The 24,311-nt window shown below is 51.7% G+C and overlaps 1 protein-coding gene across 6 annotated transcripts in view; it reads left to right on the forward strand.

Annotated features, from left to right (window-relative positions):
* ABCC8 (ATP binding cassette subfamily C member 8) overlaps window positions 1-24,311 on the forward strand; it is a 73,889-nt gene that overhangs the window by 32,067 nt on the left and 17,511 nt on the right. For 3 of the 6 annotated variants that reach the window (XM_074372301.1, XM_074372297.1, XM_074372299.1), the window contains exons 11-21: window positions 5,454-5,494; window positions 6,672-6,817; window positions 9,003-9,108; window positions 9,270-9,386; window positions 9,742-9,817; window positions 10,545-10,650; window positions 18,886-18,921; window positions 20,544-20,579; window positions 21,342-21,440; window positions 22,562-22,646; window positions 23,312-23,392. In XM_074372301.1, the coding sequence (XP_074228402.1) occupies window positions 5,454-5,494; window positions 6,672-6,817; window positions 9,003-9,108; window positions 9,270-9,386; window positions 9,742-9,817; window positions 10,545-10,650; window positions 18,886-18,921; window positions 20,544-20,579; window positions 21,342-21,440; window positions 22,562-22,646; window positions 23,312-23,392 (929 nt within the window). Of the gene's footprint in view, window positions 1-5,453; window positions 5,495-6,671; window positions 6,818-9,002; window positions 9,109-9,206; window positions 9,387-9,741; window positions 9,818-10,544; window positions 10,651-18,885; window positions 18,922-20,543; window positions 20,580-21,341; window positions 21,441-22,561; window positions 22,647-23,311; window positions 23,393-24,311 lie in introns of all 6 variants that reach the window. The other 3 variants (XM_074372298.1, XM_074372300.1, XM_074372302.1) reach the window with 2 other exon arrangements.

A 24,311-nucleotide genomic window follows, 5' to 3' on the forward strand; every position in this document is an offset into this window, starting at 1 on the left:
GTTCCCCGGCTGGCCCACGAAGCCTATCGAGCAGGTGCTCTTTGATCTGTGGGGCCCCCAGAAGACAAGCCGTGGCTTTGTGAAGGGTCTGGGGCCAGGAGGACCTGGGGCAAGGAGACTCCATGTTGTCAAGAACTGAGATGACTCTGGAAGGAGTCAGAGGCTCTGGAGCTAAGCAGGGCTCTGCCCAGGGCCCCTCACCTGTCCAGTACACGGTGACCTAGAAAGATAAACAGAGCAGCCTGGGCTGCTCCCTGGAAGGAGGCAGTGGGGGGGGGGGGGAGAGCCCTCCTGGAGAGAGAGCTCTGAAAGCCAAGTGCTGTTTGCTCAGGGTTCGCCTGGCAGTGGGGTGGGGAGAGATTGGGTGGTGGGGTGGGGCACCCCAGGCTGCAGGTATATGCTTTAGTGTGTTTTCATTTATCTCCTCCTGAACTTCCTGCCTTCTGCTCTCTGTCACCTGGGATTAGGTTACAGGTCATTAGGCTTGAGGTAATGGAGCATCTTTCATTCTCACCCCTGGCGCCAGCCATGGGGTCCTGGTGCCGCAGAGGAGCCGTGCAGTCATGTTTCCTGGTGGGTCCCATCCTGGTGCGGCCTGCTGGGATTTCAGTCTGGTCATCGGACACCAGGCAGTCAGACTGTCAGGCAGACATGGTTACCTCTGACATCCATCTGATGGTCTCTCTGTCAGCATCACTAAGAGCTCCTGTGTGTGGAGCCCTGAGCTGGTGCAGGGCAGGGCAGCGCGAGAGGGCACCCCAACATCAAAATCCAGAATCGATATTTTTTTCTCACCACCACATCCTCCACGCCTAGCACAGGGTCTGACACATAGCAGGTACTCAGTAAATATTCATTAGATAAGCGAATGAAAGAAACAGAAGAGACCAGGGCCAGGTGAGCACCAAACAGAGAGCGCAGGACACCTGACACTGACCCTGTGGCTCTGACCTCTTGCACGGTCCCCGCTCACAGCAGGGTCCCCACAAGACTGTGAGGGTGGTGCAGCCTCCTGTCTAATGCCCAGCGCCTCGGGAAAGTCTGGCATAGAGAGAATGCTCTGGAATGGGTGCTGCACAAACACAGGATGAACTGGCAGCATGTCGTCTGATTGGCGGGTAGAGCCTGGGACCCCTTTGTCACCCTTGCAAAGCTTGTCCTCAAATTCATGGCCGGGCTGGACACCTAGAGTTCTGTGGCTTCTGCAGGGAAATAAGGGTTGAACTGACTTCCAAGGGGAGTGAGCACAGCACTGGCCTGCAGCTTTCCGCACTTTGTCTGCTACTCATTGAAAACCTGTTCGGGCCAGGTGCAGCCCCGGCCTCCTCGTGCGTGAAGCTCCGTGTGGACTCTGAGCCCACGTGGACTTCCTTCTCTGTTCTCTGCCATTTGCTCACTGAGGGCCTCAGTGTGTCCCTTCACCTCACTGAGCCTCAGTCTTCCCTGCTGTAAGTCTCACACTCCCTCTCTCCCCCTCAGCGGAGGCCCTGACTCAGAACAGCCAATGTTGGGGGACAGGGTGACCTCCAGACCTGATCCCCCTTCCTTCTCCAGCGTCTCTGAACTTCTTCACTGTCTGTCCTTCCTTCCACCAGCTGGTGCAGCCACAGTGAGTGGCTGATGCATATCCTGGCCTGCATAGGGGTGCAGTGGTGGAGGGGCCGAGGGGGAGCTAGAGGCAGAAATCTGTGCGACTGTGAGCCTCCTGCCTCGCCTCCACCGCTTCCAGCACCAGGCACACTATTAACCTGCTTTCCTTCTTGCTCTGTTGACTTCAGACTGACTGTGGGACTGAATAGCCCTGTGCACGTCAAAATGCATGTCTCCCTCCTGCAGGTGCAGCCTATGGTTAGGCCCAGGCTGTGAGCCGGCAGCTCCTCCCCGGCCCTGGGCAGGGAGGGGGTGAAGTTAAGCAGAGGCACAAATGGTTCACTGTGCCTCCCTGATGCATGGCTTCTGAAATATTTATTAACGCTTTGGAGATGAAAAGCTCCTGGTATTGCAGTGCGAGGGCTGGCACCCACAGGGCCAGGCAGCATTCCTTGGCCAACCCAGGGGGAGTGGGTGATCTGAGCCCTGCTTTGTTTTCAGTTGATTTGTTGTTTTGTTTTGTCTGGGGGAGGGGGTGGTTATGGAAAACTGACAAAATTGTTCACCACCATGACCCCAGAACCCAGCATGATGCCTGAAATGGAGGAGACCCTCAAAAAAGAATTTCTGAATGAATAGTTCTTAAAGGATATGGGGGGGGAGGGTTATTAAAACACCTACCCCTATCTCTACCCCATTACAGAGAGGCTTTCCCTTCTGAACGTGGCCTTTCAGTCCTGCCTACAAGCGACTAAACTTTTCCATCACAGCATCACACTCACACATCGTTTTGTAATCTTCTGCTTTCACTTAGTGTTATTTAACATTATTTCTTACTCCTTAACATTCAGCACTGTCATGTTCTTCTTTTTTTAAATTTTTTCCTAGATCAGATCAAAGTGAGTCAGCCCACCCCGTGCCAAAGTTGGAGAGAAATCTATTCTTGGTTATATTTCCCACTCCTCCGTGGCATTTAATGTCCCATAGGGCCTTATGTGATTCAGGAAAATGGAGGCAAGTCTCAGGTCTTCAAAGCCATGACAGCTGGGCTGCTCAGCTCCTTCCCACCCCCCTACTCAGGCACCCCTGTTTGCTGAGCCCAGAGAGGGGCCAGAGCCTGCAGCATCCCAGGGTTCACAGTCTCTGGCACTGACATCCCCAGTTCTTCCCATGTCCACCCCTGGTCCTAACGAGGTGATCTTCAGAGAGACCTTAAAACACAGGCAGCTGGTGAGCCTCTTCCCCCAACCCCCACCCTGGAGGGGACCTGGAGCTCCCTGCACAAAGGCTGTCCTTCCAGAAGAGGACAAGGAAAATGGAAAATAACATTTCATTCTTTAGTGTTTCCATACGACAGCCAGAGCAGGACGGAAGTTGGTTATATCATATGCATTCTCCATGTTGCTGCATCCGCTTTGGAATGCTCCTTTTCAAATTTATATATAGTTTGTCTCATTCCTCAAAGGATTTCAGGCAGCAACAAGAATAAAGACAATAAAATAGAAAAAAACATACATATGGAAAAAAATCACGACCAGAGAAAGCATGCAACAGCACAAAATGTCAGTTGTCGCACACTCCCTGACTGCAGACCGCCCCTGGGGCCGATGTCCCTCATTTACTGAAACGGCTGCTCCCGGTGGATGTTTTCCGTTTGCTTCGTCTCGGTGGCTTGTTGCTGTGGTTGTGGTTTTCGTTTTGCTGTGACAGATAGTACTGCAGCTAGCACCATCTTGCTGAGGGCTTTGTGCTTCTCTTGAGTGATTATTCAGGATAAATCCCCAGGAGAGAGATTATAGGATCAGAAGGTCTGAACTTCTGTGCAGCTCTAGCTTCAAAGCACCAGACTGCCTTCTGAGCAAGTTGTACCAATTTATAATCTAACATCCGGCCCTATTCTTTATCTGGGAGTTGAGCCCCTGAATGTGTGGGAAGGGTCTTGGTTTGGGGCAGGGGCTGAGGGGAGGTGCACAGGTGCCTTTTGATGGGATGGGCAGGAGAGGAACAGAAGGCGGCCCCCGCCCTGAGGGAGCTCCCTGGAGTAACTGCCCTGGAGGGGAGGGGCGAGGCTGCCTCATTTTTAGAGCTATATGGTGGGTGAAGGTCAAAGACTAAGGCCTGATGGACATCCTCCTCCCCCTCTCTCTCTCCAGCCAGTGATCGCTGTGCTGGGTCCTACGTCCCAGTTCTGGGTTCCTTACACTGTGGAAAATCCAGTAATGCTTATCCTGCCCCCTGCAGTACAAGAGGGCCATGGGAGAAGGCTGTGGCATTGTGGTGGGTACCTGGAGACCACGGAGCCTTCATCAGAAGGACAGTTAAAGCACTGTCATGTATGGTATTGGAGTTGATAAAAAGCCTGTGGTCAGTGAGATTGAGACTGGCAACACCCCAAGGGCTCCAACCACATCTTCTCCATGAGACAGGGGTCCTCTGATGGCAGCAGCTGTGTCTTCCCCATCAGATTGGGAATTCCCAATCTGGGAACGATGTCTTTATCTGCTTGGGATCTCCCAAGGGGCATGTCCCCTGTCTCTCTGTCATATACAGGGCTCCCTGGGAGCATAGTTCCTGTCTCTTTCCTCAGACCGGGAGCCCTCTGAGGGCAGGGGCCACAGTCTTCCAGTCCCTTGGAGTTCTACACCTCTGGCACACACCGTGTATGCACTAGCTGGTGTAGGATTCTTGGAGTAAGTAGACAGTCAGCTTCTTGGAATGGTGTTGACCATCTGGAATTCTTCAAAGTGTCAGACACTTCACCATTCATTAAACAGGGGCCGTGTGCACAGGCTGAGCCCTTGGCCTCTGGCTCTGGCTCCTGGTTCCTTCTGCTTTAATTTTGCTAATTGCAGAACCAGACTCCTTTCTGGACTGGGCTGGAAAAGGCTCCTGGAAGGAAGGAGGATGAGATGGGAAGGTGGCAGCCAGGATGGGCATTTCTTACTCTAGGAGGGCTCTCTCTGGTCAGGGCTCTGTGGGGCATCTCACAGCTTGGGCCAGAGGAGCAGGGCTAAGCTAGCAGTGCGTGAGGTATAACCCTCAGGTAGCACTGAGCACTCACAGAGCCTGTTCCCTACATTATCTGCTCGCGCATTGGAAAGAGCTGGAGCGTGTGAACAAGTACAAGTTTACTAATATCAAGCGAGGAGACTGAGGTTCAGGGAAGGTAAATGATCTGCCCAAGATTACACAGCTTAAAAATAATGAGGATTCCACCTTTCTCTAAGTCCAGCTCTCTTTGCCCATTGGGGTTCCTATGAAGAGTCTGAGGGCCACTCTTTAAACAGAATAAGGAGGGGGCCTCTGTTGCAGCCACCCACCTGCCCCACCTGGGCATGGACTCTCAGCCTTAGAGCTAAGGCACACCCTGCTTTAAGCTGTTCTCAGTCACTAATAGCTCAGTGAGAATGAGTGTGAAATCCTTCCTAAGAGCCATGAGAAACTGGGAAGACTCTAAGCCTCAGAGAGAACCTGGCTTGCACGGATTCGGGGACCAAAAGCAGAGGAAAGAGTAGCAACTTGGTTCCTCCAGAAACACATGCTGTTGACCACACGGTTGACCACAGGCCACCAACTCTCCAGTCCCTTCCCCTGCCACTTCTCACAGGGCTTTCCCCACACTGTCCATGTGGAGCAGAGTAAGAGCATTTCAGCCTTTATGTAAAGGCTTAAGTCTCAGAGACAGGGCATAAGCATCCTGAGGGAAACAGGGTAAGGAGCTAGGGGTGCCCCAGGTCTAGAGTTCTGCACATCCCCACCCTGGCTCCACCCCGCAGTCTGCCCTGCCTCCAGACCAACGTGGGCAGCTTCACCTCTATCCGCCTCCTTCCTCCCACTAAACTCCCCCTGTGCTTCCTTCGCAGTTTTCATGAACACGGCCATCCCCATCGCAGCCGTCCTCATTGTAAGTGGACCCATTCTCCGTCTCCCAGTGGGAATTGGGGAGGGATGTCAGGAGTGAGAGGCGCCCAGGGTTTGGCCTTTCTGCACAGGGGCTTGACAAGATGGGCTCAGCAGTGGGACTGAGAATGAATAAGGTGGTGGGTGGAGAGTCTGTATACGGCCGGTCACTCCCGCACTCCCGACTCCAGGCAGGGAGGGCCTCTGTCTCCAGGCCTGGAGGACCTGGGGTTTCGTCTTCAGAGCAATTAAACTTTCTTTAAAACACTGCTATCAAACTTTTTAATTATAAAAGTGAAACATTTTTACTGTAGAAATGTTGGGAAATTCAGAAGGGAAAGGGCAGAAAGAACTTAAATCACCCACAGTCCCCACTGCAACATGTTTAATGTGTTTCTTTCCAGTCTTTTTTTGAGTTATAGAATACAGCATTTTTACAAAAATAGGATTGTGCTTCATATGCAGTTTTGTAACCTGGTTTTTAAAATTTAAGAACACAGCGGGAACAATTCTCCAGGTCATTAAATATTACAATGGTGGTTTTCTAAAGCGATTTTGAACAAAGCTCTGTGTGAGCTAAGCAGTGAGGGTCGGCAGCGTGCCTGTCCAGAAAGGCCACACGCCCACAGCCCCTTCACCCAGCTCTCCTACCCCTGGCTTCTGTGACTGTGGCAGTTCTCTAAAAAGATGCAGTTCTTTCCCCCGGGGGCGGCGTCCCTGAACTGTGGTGAGTTCACAGCCTGTCAGTCATGCTTGGGAATTCACTTTCAACATGATTTATGGGGCTGGTTCCTGGCCTGGCTCCTTGAGGAACTCTGGGTAACAGTGGCCACGGAGCCAAGCCAGGTAGCTGGAGGCTTGGAGGGGCAGGCAGGCCAGGAGGTAGTTTTGTAATTATCATGTTTACAATTTCCCAATTGAGGACTGTCATCCGAGAGGGGGCAGAGCTGACCTAACCTGAGGGCTCCTCCTTGGTCATTCCTGGAAAGGAGTGGACAGGGCAGGGAGGGACGGTTCCATGAGATGACTGTGAGGATGATGGTATCTCCAACCAAAAGGTCCTGGCGGTCCCCTGCTGCAGCCCTCTCATTTCCTTCCCAGGGGCTGAGAGCCGCCAGCCTGGGAGGGGCCCACGCTCTGAGTCACACTTGGCTCTGTCTCATTTGTGCCTCTGTCCACAGACCTTCGTGGGCCACGTCAGCTTCTTCAAAGAAGCCGACTTCTCCCCCTCGGTGGCCTTCGCCTCTCTATCCCTCTTCCACATCCTGGTCACGCCACTGTTCCTGCTGTCCAGTGTGGTCCGGTCTACAGTCAAAGCGCTGGTCAGGTGAGGGAAGGGTCCAGCAAGGGCAGCGGTCAGGCCACTCACGTGTCAGCACAGGGTTTGCTCCGGTGACTCCTGGAACCACAGCTGTTTGGTCCCAGGACATGCCTGCTCACTGATCTGGGCTTCGCAGAAGCTGGTTGTGGTTTGTCAAAGGGACATAGGTCACGAGTAGCTTTCCTCCCTGAAAAGGATTAGCTGACTTGTTTATGTCCTCCAAGGAGAGGGAACTCAGTGTCACCTCCAAGACAACTCTTTAAAAAAAATCAGTGTTGAGCCAAAATTGGATATCCTCATAAACTCCAACCATTGGTCCTAGTTCTGCCCTCCAGAGCCACGCAGAATGAGCACCGGCCCTCCCCCACGTGACAGCCCCTTGGATTTCAGATGATATCCAGGATCTCCCCAGACTGTTCTTTGCATGGGTTTCAGAGCCTTCACAGCCCCGGTCAGTGAAGGAGCGTCCCCTAGGTGCCTGCAGGTCCTGTCCCCACTTGGCCCACAGGGCTGGGAGGCCCCACTCCTGCGCTCTGGGGCCCAATGGTGACTCTTCCACACTCCCAGAGACATCGCTTTCTTGGGAGTGATAGCCTGAAGGTGGAAGGCTGAGGCTCTGCCTGGGGGATGCCACAGCTGGAGTGTGAAGGCTTCCTTGGGCCTCTGAAATAGCTCCTTGAAAGCAGGGGCCTGTCATGCCTTTGGGGAGAGCTTGCCATGTCCTTTCCCACCACCAGTGGGCCCAGACAGTAACAGATATCCTCTATGCCCAAGCCCCTTCAGCCTTGAGGGAAGTGAGACCCCTGTCTTGGGGACCCTGGCAGGTCCTAAGCAGCTGGCAGGGAGGGGTAGCTGTTGGCATGAAGTAGCTGAAGGAAGGAGCAGCTTGTGTGAGGAAGCTCTGGCAGGGGTTTAAGGATGGAAGCCGGGTGTAACACAGCAGAACTGTGGTCATAGGAGTATCTGACCGGGGAGTAGCTGGCTGGAAGGGGATTCGCTCCCATTTCCAGGGTCGGCTGTGCTGACTTAGTTTTACTGGTCTTGGCATTGTGACTTCTGATGATCAGGCCTCCCCCCTCACCCCCACCTCAAGCCCTGTGACTCTGTGTAGAAAACTCAAGGTTGCTACACTTACGGGAAGTCCCTGCCTGATCCAGAAGGATTTCTACGCAAATACTCCTCATCTCACTGTCACCAAGATAGCGAAGGCCTTTTCAAAGAGGGAGACCAAACTCTGGGCTAGAAGTGGAAACAGGACACAACCTGAAGCTTTACCAGAAGGCCAGCTTCACCCCCGCCCCAAGTCAGGACTGTTGAGAGGGTGCTGGAGCAAGGACAGAGGAGGAAGCTGGCAGAGACTGGCAGTCTGCTCCTGGTGTGGGGATGGGGTGCCAGACACAGAACAGAAGCAGGAGTTGGGCTGGCCGACCCTGGAAATGGGAGCTAATCCCCTTCCAGCCAGCTACTCCCTGGTCAGATACTCCTATGACCACAGTTCTGCTGTGTTACACCCCCTTCCATCCTTAAATTGGATATTTAAGCAAAGGTGGGGAAAGGAGTATATGGAAATTCACAAGAGTCTCCAGACACCCTGCCCACCCCCAGGGATAAGAGAGAATGGATCAAAAGTGTGAAGCTTCTGGAACCTGCTCTGAGTCCATAAGGAAACCCTGGGGGTGGGGAACAGTCTTTCCCTCCATGAGTTAGGAATAACACTTCCTCCAGAAAGATCAAATTATATAATGGGGATTAAATTATGTGCTTATAAAGCACTTAACAGTGTCTGACATGTAGTACATGACCAAAAAAATTAGTTACAGTTAATAACCAATCCTAATCCTAACTAAGCTATCAGAACTCTCACAGTAACCAATAAAGCCTGACACCAACCATCCTTCAGCCTAATAACCCAGACTAACCAACTTTACCATTAAACTAACCCTAAAATTAGCCAATCCCCCCTAATCCAGATGTTAACCTACTCCAGCTGACTAGTCAATCCTCACAAACCCTGGTAACACTTATTGCCCACCATGGAATGCCCCCTGGCCATCCCCTGCAGTGTGGGCTTTGTGGGGACCACACCTGAACCTGGAATCGTCTCAGAGCTGCTCTCTCAAGCCTCGCCCTCCTCCCTCTCCCCTCCCCTCTGCCCCTGGCAGGGTGAGGGGTGTCTGTGCTTCCTGTGCAGCGTGCAAAAGCTGAGTGAGTTCCTGTCCAGCGCAGAGATCCGTGAGGAGCAGTGTGCCCCCCGGGAGCCCACGGCTCAGGGCCAAGCCAGCAAGTACCAGGCGGTTGTGAGTACCTGGCCTCCCTTTGCTACCCCCAGGGTTTTTGTCTAATGCCTGCAGCTTGTGACCTACTACGCCCTGCCTCAGCCTTTCCTCCCTGGAAGGGGGGCTCCCTTCCTGCACAGCTCTCAGCTCCTGGGCCCTCACCTCCTCCTAACCATCCCCAGCCCCTCAAGGTTGTGAACCGCAAGCGTCCAGCCCGGGAGGATTGTCGGGGCCTCACAGGCCCCCTGCAGAGCCTGGCCCCTGGCGCAGATGGTGTGGCTGACAACTGCTGTGTCCAGGTGAGTCCTAACCCCGCATCCCCCACACCCAGCCACCCAGCGCCATCTCCAGGAGGACCCTCAGCACCTGAAGGACCAGAGACCTGTGTGCTGAGCCCTCTGCCCAGGAGGTCACCCTTCCTGCCAGTAGTGTCCATAGGAGTGGAGGGACCTGTGGCCATCCTCGTGGGGAGGGTGCCTCAGGTAGAGGTCTGCATGAGAAAGCCATTCCCCACTTCCCAGCCCTGGAGGTGACCTGGGGACTGGCATCGATGATTTTTGGCTACCACAGGGTAGAGGAGGCAAGACTATTCACACTGAAACCCCAGTTGCCTTTTTCTATTCTCTTCCGGGTGGTGGGGCGTGGCCAATGAAGATCATTGGAGGCTTTTTCACATGGACCCCCGATGGAATGCCCACACTGTCCAACATCACTATCCGCATCCCCCAAGGTATGCCCTGGCTTACACCTCCATCATGGGCTGCGGGTGTATCCCCCTCAGAGTCATGTCTGAAGCACCTCCTCCCCATGTCCCACTGAGTGACATGGAGAAAGAAAGGAAAATCAGCATTTATTGAGCACCTGCTCTGCGCGCATTCTTGGTGGGTGCTCCAGAGTGTGAAGGCATCCTCAGGGAGTCCACTGCTAAGAGGGAGTGCAGCAGCAAGGACGAGCGGGGCCTTGCTGTCAGACCACCTGTTGCAGACAGTGTAGGTGCTTTGCAAAAGAAAAAGCAGTCCCGAGTAGCCAGGGAAGGCATCATGGAAGATGTGGGGATTTTGAGAATGAGCAGGTCCCTCAGGCCAAGAGGCAGGGTGGGCACTCTGGCAGAGGCAGCAGCATGAGCAAAGCATGGAAGTGGGAAGGAAACGGTGGCCTTTGTTGGGACCAAGAGGTGCCGGGTTCACACAGGGCAACATTGAAAGGAGAAGCTAGTGCTTAGGAAGGAGCAGAAGGGACCAACAGTGGAGGAAGGACCTGGGGAGTCAGAAGGAAGATGTGGGTTTCCAAAAGGAAAGGCTCAGTGGGGGAAAGGACTCCCTGGGGATTCTAGGTAGGAGGAAAGCAAATGGGGGCCCCAGGATTGGGTGTATTTGTCTGTCTGTCTGTCTTTCTGGGTGGTGTTTGTTCAGACTCTGTCCTGCTCCAGTCCCATCTGCTGCCCTCCCTCCCTGCAGGACAGCTGACCATGATCGTGGGGCAGGTGGGCTGCGGGAAGTCCTCGCTCCTCCTAGCCACTCTGGGGGAGATGCAAAAGATCTCAGGGGCCGTCTTCTGGAACAGGTACTGCATGCGTCCTCCGGGCTCAGTTAGTGGGGAAAGACAGTGGGCAGGCGGGCAGCCCTCCTTTAAGCATCCTTCTCAGTTGAGGATGCATCATGTACTTACTGAATACTCACTGTGTGTTCAGGGAGCACTCAACGAAAGCAGTTTATTGTTACTCTCATTACCATCATTAGTATTTACTAAACCCTTACTATGTACCAGGTACTTTTACTAAGTCCTCTGCGCACATTATTTCATTTAATCCTTAGGCAAACCAGCAAGGTGGGTACTGGTCACAGATCTCGTTTTATAGAAGGTTAAACTATCCACCCTAATTCACCCAGCTAGTAAGTGGCGGAGCTGGAATTCGAACTCCACCCTGTTTGACTCCAAATCCCACATTCACTCAGCTGCACTGCCTCTCAGTGTGAGCAACTGTAACACAAACTTCGTTTTCTGGCTTGGTCATCAGCAAAGTTGATACAGACCATTCAGTGGGTCTTTCAAGGAGCCAGACAGAACCCAGACAAATGTGGGTTTCTGGGCACGGATCACTATCTTAATTAAAGAGCCAGAACCCCAGGCTGAGTCAATCATGAATCTATTATTTATACCCACCTACTTCCAAAAAGCACTTGAAACTAGTTGATAAAAGATACACATGAAATAGAAATTTTTTTAAAAGAAGGGAAAGAAGAGCCAAGAAATGAAGATGGTGGAAATGCGTTCAGAAACTTGGGCAGAATATGGCTATTACAGTCAACGCACGAGCTGGCTTGGTGCCCACGGACCCCCTGCCCTAACACTGCATCCATAACCCCCGGTATCTAAGAGAAAGAGGGATCTGATCAAGGTTTCAGGAATAAAGGTTGCAGCCAATTCAGCAGAGGGCAAGCTTTCCCTAGCTATCATTTCTTGGGGCAAATTAGCATTCAAGATGTCAGGTTTCTTCATAAGCTTGAATGCCAACCGAGCAGACAGGGCCTTGGACTCAGTGTCTGAATACCTGTAGGCACCCTCATTTCCTGCTTTTCCAAAATGTCCCTGAATGGTGCACCCAACAAATGGCAAGTTTCCTTCCTCAGTGGGGCTGTGGGCTGGCAAACGAGCCCCTGTGACCTCAGTCTCTGGAGCCATAGTTCCACTGTGGATGTGGTGTGTCTGGGGGCAGAGGCGTCTCTGCCTCCTTTCCCAGTCTTATTTCTTGACACTGCCTGACTGGGAAGGTCCAGGCATTGGGTTGCCAGCCCTTGTGCCAACTGCCCATCAGAGATTTGGAAGGAGGAGCCCGTGCCCGTTGGCTGCCTGTGTGCATCTGTGATGGGAATACAGGAGCCCCAGAGAACTGTGAGCTGAGAAAGCAACCATTATTTAATGGGCACCCGCTGCGGGCCAGGCCCTTTGCTAAGTGCATCGCAAGCACCATCTCACTGAAGCCTCCTTCTGGGTGTTATCACCCTTTTCATAGAAGTAAGAACTGAGGACAGAGAGGGTGGGTGACTGACTGGTCAGCATGTTGACCAAGGACACAAACCTGGGCTCCTTCCCTCAAGTCTGGCCATTGCCTTGGGCCGGGGTCCCTTGGGTCCTAGTTCCAGGGATTATTCTCCAAGTTCCATGTGGAGGGCAAGCTGGTCCCAGGCCCTCTCTCAGGGCAGGCCATTCCTAGATGGGACTGCAGAGCCCAGAGACTGGGGCTGCCCCCCTAGATTGCCCTGCCTGTGTCTCACTCAGCATGAGTCAAACCCCCTCTGAGCCTGTTCCCTTTGCCCCACTTTCTTCATCTCCTCCCCATCCCTGCACCTCCCTCTGGTGCCCTCATGCCAGCATCAGCACCTCTTTGTCCTCTGCAGAGGCAGCTCAGCCTGCCCTGCCTCAGTCCCCACCTCCTCTCCAAACTGTGCCAATCCTCAGGGTCTGACTGCTGCCTCCTCTCTCTTCAGAGACCCTGCCCCAGCCCAGGGGGTACAGGGGGCCTCTCCAGGGTGCTGGAGCACCATTTGTGTTGTGCCAGACACTGTGTAAGGCACTTTATTTACTTCATTGTCTCAGTCTTCACCAAACTCTGTGAGGTAGGTATTATCATTATCCCCATTTAATGGATGAGGAAACTGAGGTGAAGCAAGTTGCCCAAGGCCACCCAGCTCTTAAATGGCAGAAGTGGTATGTGCACCTAGGTGCTCAAGTGCACGGGCTTTCCACTGTGTACTGAGAGAGAAGGGGCTCAAGAATACATGAAGAAATAGCTAGCCTGACACTCCAAAGGCCAGCAGCCGCTATGGCTGTGACCCCACCCCACCCCTTCAGCAGAATGACCGCACCCATGCTTACTGCCATGCTCGGTCCGAGTTGACACTCACTCTCCTCCACAGGCAGCTCGGGCCCCAGATCCTGGCTGTGCTCAAGGCTTGGGGAGAGGGTGGTGATGAAAGGATCTTATTCCTCCTCTGTGCCGCGGCTTCCCTCCCAAGTGTAGCGAGCACATCAGGGTAGCCTGCAACCAACCCTGGGAAGCTGTGAGAATCGGTTCGTGACTCAGCGGTGCTCTGGTTTCTTTACATTGATGGATTCACTCGCCTCGTATTTATTGAGCACCTGCTGTGTGCCAGATTCTGGGCACAGCAGTAGGGATGCAAAGATGGTGAGGATATAGCCGCTGCTGCCAAGGAAGGGAAAGGGAAATCAGTGTCACTGTCAAGCACAGAGGAACAGTGAACTCTAAGGTCATGGAGAGAAGGCTCACGGACACGTGGTATCTGGGCCTTGAGGGACTAGTGTAGTTTCATCAGATGGAAGAGGCAGGGGTGGGAGAGGAAGGTGTTCCAGGCAGGGGTATTGGTGTGGTCAAAGGTGTGCTGACGTGAGAGGGCGTGGGGCTGGTGCATGGAGCAGTGGGTGTGTGGGGCGTGCTGGGGAAGTGGGCTGGGCTGAGGACGGACACCTGGTATGCCAGGCCAGGGAGATAAAAATTTAAGCCTGAAGGCTGTAGAAGAAACGTGCTGGTGATACAGGATGAGGGATGGGGAGAGAGAGGCTGCAGGAAGGGAGACTGGTCAGGAGCTCCTTACAGTGCCTGGGAGGAGGAGGCTGGGCAGACATGGCTCAGTTGACTTCTTCTGCTGTTTGCCTCTCAGGATCCTAGACACATGCACAGCTCTGCCCGGCCCACTTACCCTGGGCAATGAGTTGAGAGTGGGGGCTGTATATTGAGGGCCCCCCCTCTGTTACTTGCAGGAGCTCCACGCCTCAGACTCTGAGCCCCAGGTCTGCAGGTGGGGATGCACTTGCAAAGTGAACCAAGAGCAAAACAGCATTTGCCCCTCCAGCCCCTCCTGCGGGTCTGCCTGTCTGCAGCCAGCAGCGAGGGCGTTGCCGGGCTGCGCCGAGGTTTTCCATCTATACCAGGGGCAAGGCCTAGTGACCAGGCAGCCAGAAAGAGTTCCAGGAGGTACAAGCCGAGGAGTTGGGGGATTAGGAAGTGCACGGCGGAGAATGCTCTGGGGAGACTCATTTGTTTGTACGACCATTCATTTACTCCTTCGTTGAAAAAAATGAGCAGTATTGCTGAGCAAGTAGGAGCAAAAGTTCTAGAGGCAGGCTGGCCGGGTTCAGTTCTGTGCTTTGGGAAATTCTGTGACCTTTCTGTACCAGTTTTCCCTTTTAGCCACGGGGTTAATGTGAGGCTTAACCTGGCACGTAGTGAGTGCCCTATAAATATTATTATAAATATTATTCTTTGACAATGTACTTCTATGTCAGGAACAAAATTCCCCTAATGCTCTTTAATTCTACTCCAGCCTGTCTCCCAGGAGAGACTGTAGTGAGCTCTCTGGGGACAGAGATGATCTTATTTGTCTCTCTGTATCCACAATGCCTTTGCTAAATGAATTCATTTGCTAAATGAATGAACCAGGAACAACTTGTGCCCTTTGGGAGACTGCCCTTAAGTGCGTCTTTACATCTCTCTCTTTCCCCCATGCCTTTGCCCAAGCTTTTACCCTCACCCAGAACTCCACCACCCAACTTCCGCACCCACATTTGGAATGTGCAGATCCTAGCAGTGCACACCTCACACCGTATGGTGATTATCTGCTGTGAGTCTGTCTCCCCCATGACACTGGAGACATGTCCTTGGAGACAGGGCTGGAGGGTTATTCCATGTTGTGCCCTGTGCAGGATGTGTGTGTTGTGAACTGCTCAGTGTAAGCTACAAAGGAGATGACCTGGTCCCTGCCCTCAGGGAGCCCACTGCTCCTGGGGGACAGAGGCGTACAGGCAGAGCCCTAGGGTTAGGTCCTGCACTGCAGGCGGGAGAATAACCACAGCAGCCCTGAGCAGATCCAGCGTGCCCACCACCCGGTTCCCAGTCTCAGGGAGAACCATGTGGCTCCCAAACATTCACTTTAATAATAGTTGCCTGCCCCTGCCTGGCTCTCCACTTTGATGCACTGTCAATTTGGGAATTTGCAAAGTCTCTCCTTAATTTTTAAAAAAAAAAAAAAAAAACTTTTTTTTTATTGAGCTATAGTCATTTTACAATGTTGTGTCAAATTCCGGTGTACAGCACAATTTTTCAGTTATACATGAAGATACATATATTCATTGTCACATTTTTTTTCGCTGTGAGCTACCACAAGATCTTGTATATATTTCCCTGTGCTTCTCCTTAATCTTTATGTGGAAAACATTTTGATACACAGTCAAAATTAGCAGATATACTCAAGTGAAATTCTTTCCCTGGAAATAAAGAATAAAGTCATTAATGTCCAGTAGAATGATTTTAAACGTCTCCAGGGAGCCAGCAAGAAGCAGGGATCAGAGGAAAGCATTGGGGTGGGAGGAAGAGCCCACCTCCCTGTGAGGAACTGCCCATTGGCCTCGCCGGAGCTCCCCACTGCCCCTGCCACCTGCTGAGGCGTCCACAGATGAACTATTTATTTCTTCTGTCTGGGCCCTGCTTGTTCTGAGCCTGCCTCAGAACATTGTTGCCTTGTGGTGGTGGGTGTGAAGGCCGCCTCCTGAGACCCCTGATTCCCCAGGGGTGAAAAATAGGCTCCTCTCAGGACTTCCCCGTGGTCTCATCTGCCCATAGAGTTTGTGGAGCCTTTGGGGAGTCGGGGTCAGGGGCTCAGGGGCACCCCAGGTTTCCTGGAGGAGGCAGATGTGATAAAATGGTGGGCAGACAGAAGGGGCACTGCATGGATATCACAAGCCAATGGCATCAATTGTGAAGGGCACTGTAGGTGAAAGGTAACATTTCAGGGCAGCAGCAAGCCTCTGTGGGGCAGGATGAATGGACCAGGGAGACCAATAAGTCCTAACTTCCCCTTCTAACCTCAGTTTCCACCTCTTTCCTTTTTTTTATTGTTAGGATCTTAAATGAGTGTTGGGGCAGTTGGATTCCCCCTCTGCCTGCACCTTTGAGGCCAAACACTGAGCTGAAAGGATGATCTCCCCACCCCCTATTCACAAACCCCACCCACGTCCTTCCCTCCAACCAGCTCTGAGCTGCATTGGTAAAATATTCTTCCAGTGTCACTGAGCTTCCTGCCATTCCCCCAGTTTTAGAGATAAGGAAACAGGCTCCCCTAAGTAAAGGGACTTGCCTAAGCTTTCACAACCAGTGGGTAGAGAAGCCCCTTGGATACAAACTTTAAAGCCCATATTCTTTCCACTTCTCTACACTGCCCACCCTCATGCTGTCTCCTCCTCCAACCTAGAACTCCCTCCGTCCACCTCCACCGTCTGTCTCAATCCTTCCGCCTTCAAGGTTCAGTTCCCCTGTTACTTCTATGAGTCCTTCCTCGCATTCTCAGATTTCTTCCTCCTCCAAACTCCTTGTGAAAATTACATTTTTCTCTGATTCTAAAACAATGCACAGTAAATTAGAAAAGATACACAAGTATAAATAAAAAGATAAAAACCACTAATATTCCACCACCCAGAAGTTCTCAGTCTTTGGGCATTAGCATATGTGTTTGTGGGTACTTTTCCCCAAAACTTCTATGATACTTTCTTGCTCCTACTCTTCTTCTGGTCCTTATAACTTTCTGACTTCTGTACCCGTCTGATTCGCTCTGCCAGACTGTGAGGCTCTTGAGGGCAGGCTCTGTGCCTTGAGATTCAGGTTGGTGTGCACGCAGACACCCAGCTCATACTGAAAGGAAGGAGGTGGGTCAGAAACTGGAAGATTGTCCTTTCAGCTCAGTGCTTGGTCCCAAAGTGTAGGCAGAGGAGGAGCACTCATGTAAAGGGCCCAGGAATCAATGAGAGGAAGTGTGTGCCCTACATACTGTTCTTTACTTTTCAGATTAAAACATACATGCACAATGTCTTGAGGAGGCTCATTCTAGGGAGGCTGGAACTATACTAGAAAGAGGAGAGCATGAACCTGGATTCATACCCCAGCTTCTCTTCTTCCTAGCTCTGTACCCTTGGGCAGATTGTGCAAACTCTGAGCCTCAGTTTTTCCATCTGTAAAATGGGGATACTAACACCAACTTATAGGGTTGTTGTGAGGATGAAATCGTGGCTACAAGCAACTTCACACAGTGCCTGGCATAAGGACTACCTGCTTTGAGTGCTAGTCCCCCTCCCTTCCTTCTTCCCAAATGATTAAGATGTCTGTTCCAGATCTGTTATGTGCTAAGCACTGCGGGGGCTGAAGAAGATGCTCTTCCTGCCTTAAAATCCCACTGGAGATAAAAGACTTACCCAGGAGCTGATTAGAGAGGAAGTTAGTCAATTATAAGGGCTAATTGAGCAGCCCAGATAATGATGCAAACTGAGTTAGGGTGAAGGGAGCACATTGTGTGCTGGGATCCTCAAGGAGGCCACAGATGCGCTTCCCTCCAGACAAATAACAGCCTTTGCAACTCTGGAAGCAGTCAAGGCAGAAGACTGCAGAGATACGCTTATCTGAGCTGTGGCGGCAGAGTTGAAATCTGTGGGCTTAGGTTTTTTATCTGTCTCAAGTTACCAGCTTATCCATCAATTACAGCAATCTGATGGTTAGGGAACACAAGGTTAGGTTGGGTTGAGAGAATGAAATGAAACTACAAAGATCAGAGAACAGGTTCACAGGGGACTGGGGATTATAGACCATCAGGCTCTCTATTCAGTTTTGCTTGTCAGCAGAGGACAGAAGAAAATTTCATCGGAGTTCTTTCCATCCATCTTTTTGTCCATCCTGGTTTTCCAGGCAAGAAGGCATTTATCAAAGCTACGGGCTGAGTAATCACAGTGAAGCAAATGTGGCATAGTCGTTAAGAAAGCTTTGGAATCAGACAGATCTATTTTCTCTGCTAATTGATGGCTGTGTGACTTTGGGCAAGTTACTTAGCCTCTCTGAGCCTCACTTTCCTTGTCTATAAAGTGAGGCCAATCAAAATGAACCTTCATATAGTTGTTCTGGGCTTTAAAATAGATAATACTATTACAGTGCTTATCCCAGTGCTTATCACAGTCCTGATAAAAGTTAGATAAATGTTAGCAGGTTTTAGTATTTTTAAAGTGAGACCTGTATGAAAATAGAAGATTGTTTTCCCCTAAGTGTGCATGTCAGAAGTACACATTTCATTGGCAGGAGACTGCTTCTGGAAGGTTGAGAGGTGGCCTGGGACAGGAGAAAGTGGCAAAGTTGGCACCAAAAATTTGGGTCACCTCACTCAGTATTTTTTGAAAAATTTTTTACTATAATCTGCAATGTGAAATGCATTTTGCATCACAGTCCACTACATTTATGCATTAATAGATCAGAGAAAAATATTCACACACGAAAAATATTCACACTCAAAAAATATACATCTTGACCACATGCAGTGCACACTGGTATTTTCTATTCTTTCTTTTCTTTTCTTTTTTTAAGTGCAGTTGCAATTTACTTATTTCAGACCCAATTGTTGGGTCCCAAGCCACAGTTTGAAAACGCAGTATAATGTGATTATGACCTTGGGAAGGGCACTTTCCCTCTCTGAGCTTCAGTTTTCCCAACTATAAATCAATCTTGATGCCTCACCAGCCTCACCACGGCTCCGAGTTGAGCCAGGAGCACTGACAAAGCCCTTGCTGTTTGGACCGTGCCCATTCAGGTGCTGTGGGAGGGACAGCCCTTAGGAAGCCAGCTGGGGACACTGGGGATGGTGGGCAGGGTGGAGATTGGGGGGGTTGCTTCTCCCCAAAGGCCAGTGTGGTGGAGAGAAAGGCAATGGAGTAAGAAGTAACCCGTGTTGTTTTTTCCCATTTGTGCCCCAGCAGCCTTCCTGACAGCGAGACGGGAGAGGACCCCAGGTACAGCCTTAGAACTGGGTTGGAAGTGGGCCCCAGTAAAGGGGGGCATCCGGGCAGGGGGCAGGGGTCGGGGCATGGAAAGGAGTACTGAGCATGGATTCCAGGGTGTATAGCCCCTTGCCGAGACCTTATAACAAGTAAGGCATGCGTTCTCAATGAGAGCAAAATCTGATTCTTTGGAAGAGAAAAACTTAGACATTATAACGCTTTGTGGCCCTCCAAAGGCCATAGTAATAAACAGATATACAGTAGATCTGTGGCATTAAAATTTCATGGTGGACAGAGTTGGAAAGTAGATCAGTGGTTTCTACAGGTGGTGGGAAGGGAGGAAGGGACTGGCTGCTAATGGATACAGGGTTTCTTTTAAGGGAGATGAAAATGTCCTGGAATTAGATAGTAGTGATGGTTGCACAACCTTGTGAATATAACTTTTAAAAACACTGAACTGGAAAAGAAATGTGGCGAGGAGAGGAAAACTAGAAAAAAAAATGTCTAAAATGGCCTTAGTGGGTGATCATGAAAGAAAAGTTGAGAAAGATAGTTATAAGGAGAGGAGGTGGGTATCCCCCAGGCCAGACAGAAAATTCAGTCCTGTTGCTGTGTTCTGTGTGCTTTATGTTCTGGTTGTCTAAAACATCCAAGTGAAATAGAGTAATGACGCTGAGGCCCTCAAAACCCTCCCTAATCCCACCTCTCCCACGAACATCTGAAACACACTGAAGGTGGTGGGAAGTCAGGACTGGGAACGTTGCCTCAACCCTGTAAATACGTTTAAGCTTCTGGCCTTCACTCCCCAGCACCACACAGGTTTCACTTGCCCATATTTTCCCTGCCCTTTCTTCCACCTTGTCGCCAAGTGCCAGGGTGTGATGACAAGCCCAGCCTCTCTAGCCATGGTGACCATAGTTCTGGAGCCAAAAATCAGACCTCCTGGTATGTGACAAGTATGAATTCGTGGATGACATCATAACAACAGGACAGAATATTTGGCACTGGAGCAGCTGGGGTCAGTCCAGGCCCCGTGGACACTGCAGCTGACTGTACCTCTCAGCAGATCCCCCGGGCTTCTGCCAGGGCCACATGGGGCTGCAGATCACGCCTGGAGCCCTTCTGGGCTCTCTAGGTACCACTCCCAGTACCATAGGCTGAAGGTTCCAACCCCAAAACTACAGGCAGCTGCGGCCGCCTGCCCAGCCTGGCCTGGCTGTGGTCAGCACGCCCCCGGCCCCCACTGGTTGTGCACTGTGTCAGCTTGAGACCTCCGCCAGTGCATCTTATTGCTGATGCAGAGGCTGGCTCTGAGGAGCCACATTTTGGGCCTCATACTCCTCTGACTTGGGAAGCCGCCCCACCATGAGGCTACACCAGTGGTGCCTGCCCTCCCCCCACCTTCTCCCTTGTAACATAACTGGGTCCCCAGAGGCCCTCCTCACATATCACCCCCAACATGTATTCAGGAAGTGGAGGCTCCCCCAAGATGACATGCAGCAGTTGTGGCTGCAGACTTGGTCACAGGGACTGTAAAGGCACTCACGCTGGATTTGAGGGAAGCTCAAAATGTCTGTAGAGAACTCAGTCTACTCATACGAACCTGAAGGTGCCTCTTTCCTCCCCTGCTGCAGCCCAGAACGGGAGACGGCGGCCGACATGGACATCAGGTACTGGGTCCTGGGAGCACCACCCTCCAGGGCACCCCCTCAGAAGGGGTTTCAGGCTGAGGGAGCCACGGAGCTTTGGAAGGCAGCCCCCAGGTCCAGCCCAGCTGCAGAGGAGGCCAGGGAGGGCTCTGCGCTTCAGGGGGTGGCTTGGAGGCCACCACTGCTTCCATGCAGCACGCTGCTCCTCCCTTCACAGCAGATTGTCTTTATCTGATAGTCATTTTTTCCTTTTCTTTCTGGTTGGTTTTTTTTTTTTTTTTTTGGTCTTTAAAAACCACATCACACTACATGTGGTTTCTTTGGAATCATTTTTTCTTTTTTTAAGAGTTCCTTTTGGAGAGTTACCTGCTAACATTGAAGTTGAGTGGTTTGAGGGCTATACGCTAAGAAGGAGGAAATCAGGGTCCCAGTGTTTACTTAGTTTGGTCAGGCTCTGGGTAGAGACTTAGGAAGGGGAACAGACAGCAGGGGTGGGGCAGGGAGGGTGCCCAGCAGAGAAGGGTGCTGAGCAGGGAGGGGAGGAGGTCCCATATCCCCCAGTCAGCTAAGACTCAGCAGCCAAGCCTGTCTCAGGCCCTGTCTCAGGCCCTCAGGGAAGGAGAGGCTACCAGGGGTCACACGAAGCAGATATCTGCCAACTACACCTCATCATCTCAGCGCTGCCCCCACCCCTTTGTCCCAGTTTAAGCCATCAGCTTGACATCCGCCTCTGACAATGAGCTCCTGAGAATGCTTCCCCTACTCCTGTTCTGCTTTTTCCAGGAAGAGAGGTCCTGTGGCCTATGCATCTCAGAAACCGTGGCTGCTAAATGCCACGGTGGAGGAGAACATCATCTTTGAGGGTCCATTCAACAAACAAAGGTAAAAGCCTCTTGGAGGGAGGCAGATCGAGGGAGGGGAGAAATTGGTCTTGGACAGCATTAGCTGCCCGCCCCAGCCCCCAAGCCTAGCCAACTGCCTGCCCCTCCATCCACCTCCCACACCCAGTCCTCCTGCTCTCCAGCTGTCGTATCTGGATCCCAGCCTGTTCCATATGGTCCATCCTGAAATGGTCCAGATGTGCCTGGGCATCAGGGCAGTCCAACTCCTGTGGTTGAGAGGGCAAGGAGCCGGGTTTGGGGGTTGGTGTGCAGGAGCCCTGCTGCTTTCTCTTGAGGCTGGCAGGAAGGCTCCCCAGCTTTGCACGAGTCTCCATTCTTGTGATTTCCTACCCCCAGCTCCGTAGCAGGTGCACAAAGCACTTTCCAGTGATAATGACCATTAAGCTAACCCAGAACATGCCAAGTTCTTGGTGAGGTGCCTTGGTTGATACTGAAGATGGAGCTCTTTCCAGATGCTCTTTGTGTGCATGGTTTCCTCTCATGCTCACATCAATCCCAGGAAGCAGGTGCTGTCATTATCCCCATTTCACAGGTGAGGAAATCAAGGCTCACAAAGGTTAGGTAACTTGCCCAAGGCCAGTAGGCGACAGAAATTGGTTTCAAATCCAAGGCTACCTAATACACAAGTGCACATCACCAAGACACTCTGATGCCTCCATGCACCCTGGCTGGCACCTGCCCATGCTGAGAGCTGACCAGGGAAGTAGAGGAGGAGCAGGCTGGGCAAATATTTGACCAGCCATCATCATTATTGCCTAAACCAACCAGCAGTGATTTTCGCTGGCAGTGCCCCAAGCATGGGCTCTGGCTGTTGCTTTTCCCACCTCACAGGAGCCCTGGGCCCTCTCTTGTCACTTATGTGGTATGTTTGCTCCCATCCAATTTCATCCTTCAAATATTTAACTTGCTCTAAGATGGTGTGAGGTGCTGCCCTCAGCTCTTTTGAAGCGCACGTGGTGTTTGCTTACACCCATCAGGAGGCCCATTAAAACCATTTCGCATCCTGGGCACAGCTGCCCAGAGGGTAATGACCCTCTGCAAATGCTCAGGCCCACCTCTGGCCAGGCTGATCAGCTATGTCCCTGCCCTGCCCCACTGCAGGTACAAGATGGTCATCGAAGCCTGTTCCCTTCAGCCAGACATTGACATCCTGCCCCATGGAGACCAAACCCAGATTGGGGAACGGGTTAGTAGCAGCCTCCAGGGTGTTTTCTCAAAGCTGAGGCCCTGCTTCTCACCCATCACCATTACCACACCCTGAGATCCTTCTCAGGGAGAGCAGGTAACTGAGAAATGAGAGGAGGGAAGGCTAAAGAGCTGCCCACAGTGGGATTAAAATGATCTCCTTGAGTCCTGGGCTGAGGACTGTCCTTGACCAGTTTTCAGTCTTGGTTGGTGCAGAGGTCAGCTTAGCACTTTCCCAGGCTAGAGATGACTTGACATCCCCATTCATGCCCCGAGAATGCACTGAGAGTTCCCCCGGCACTGTGCTGGGCTCAGGGTTGTTCTTCCTGTTCCCTCTCCAGGTGGGCCCCTCCTCCATCAGCTTAGACAAATTTAGGATTCTCCTAGGGCTGTCTTCCTTGTGTATGATTTGTGTCCTCCGTTTGTCTGTCCTGGTTTTCACTGCTCAGATGGTCCCTAGCACCTCCAATGATGACTTTTCAAAGACTTAGGGATTGAATGGATCCAGTAAACATGTCCAAGTTCCTCCTCTCTGCAAGGGGAGGAGGGGGCAAAGAGGTGGATAGAGCCAGGCCTCCCTCCCAAAGAGCTGGCAGTTGAGTAGGGGCCAAGACAGTCTGTCCTGAGGGGCTATGAAGCCATGACCTTTCCTCCCTTTGGCGACAGGGCATCAATCTGTCTGGTGGTCAGCGCCAGCGAATCAGTGTGGCCCGAGCCCTCTACCAGCACACCAACGTCGTTTTCTTGGTGAGTGCACCAGCCAGTACCTCCCTTAGGGTCTTGTCTCTGGCTGCCTCCCTGGCTTGTTGCTTACACAGACAGACAGACAAACACACACACACACACACACACACACACACCATCATCCAACAACCTCCCTTTCCAGGAGCAAACCTCTCCCCTGGAGGTATTACCTACTCATCTTACTGAAGGAGAAACAGAGGCAAGGATGGTGCAAATAACTGCTTTGGACTTCACACTGAGTTCTGCAGTAGTTACAGGCTGCCTCCCTGTAGGACAGCCCCAATCTAACAACACTGATTTAGCCCAACTGTAAGAATGGCAAATACATGGAATGTGTGCTGCCACTTCTGATCTCATGCCCAGAGCAGATATTGCTAATTGATCACAGCATTCTTTCCCCTGGAAACTTAACTTGGCCTCAGAATCCTTCTCAACACAGTACTCCAGGTAACCACTAGCCATCAAATCAAACATGAGATAAAACTTATTAGCTATCCCTGCCCTACTTCATGCCAGGTTCTGGGTGAGGTGCCTTGGTTGATACTGAAGAATTCTAAAACCCAGCCTTTGGCTTCAAAGGTTTAGAGTCTGATTAGCGAGACAGAGCTCACCCACACTCAAGAGCCACAGCCCAGTTAAAAGCCAAACTGTGTGACACAGACTATGAGGGTCCTTGTCCAGGAAGATAACTGAGGGCTAGAGTAATCAGGGAGGACTTCCTGGAGGAGGGGCTTGAAGAGTGAGTCAGTTAGACAGAAGGAAAGAGGGAAGCCATTTGGACAGAGACTTAGAAGAAGGAACCTTGGGTCTCTGATCCTAGCTTTATTCTCCACCTGCCCCAAACCAACACACATAAACACTCCCTGTCAACACACTGCATAAAGTTCATAGTCTTTGTTACCATCTGACATGTGCACAGCAC

Source organism: Camelus bactrianus, chromosome 10 (assembly GCF_048773025.1).
Source record: "Camelus bactrianus isolate YW-2024 breed Bactrian camel chromosome 10, ASM4877302v1, whole genome shotgun sequence".
NCBI classification, from domain to species: domain Eukaryota; kingdom Metazoa; phylum Chordata; class Mammalia; order Artiodactyla; family Camelidae; genus Camelus; species Camelus bactrianus.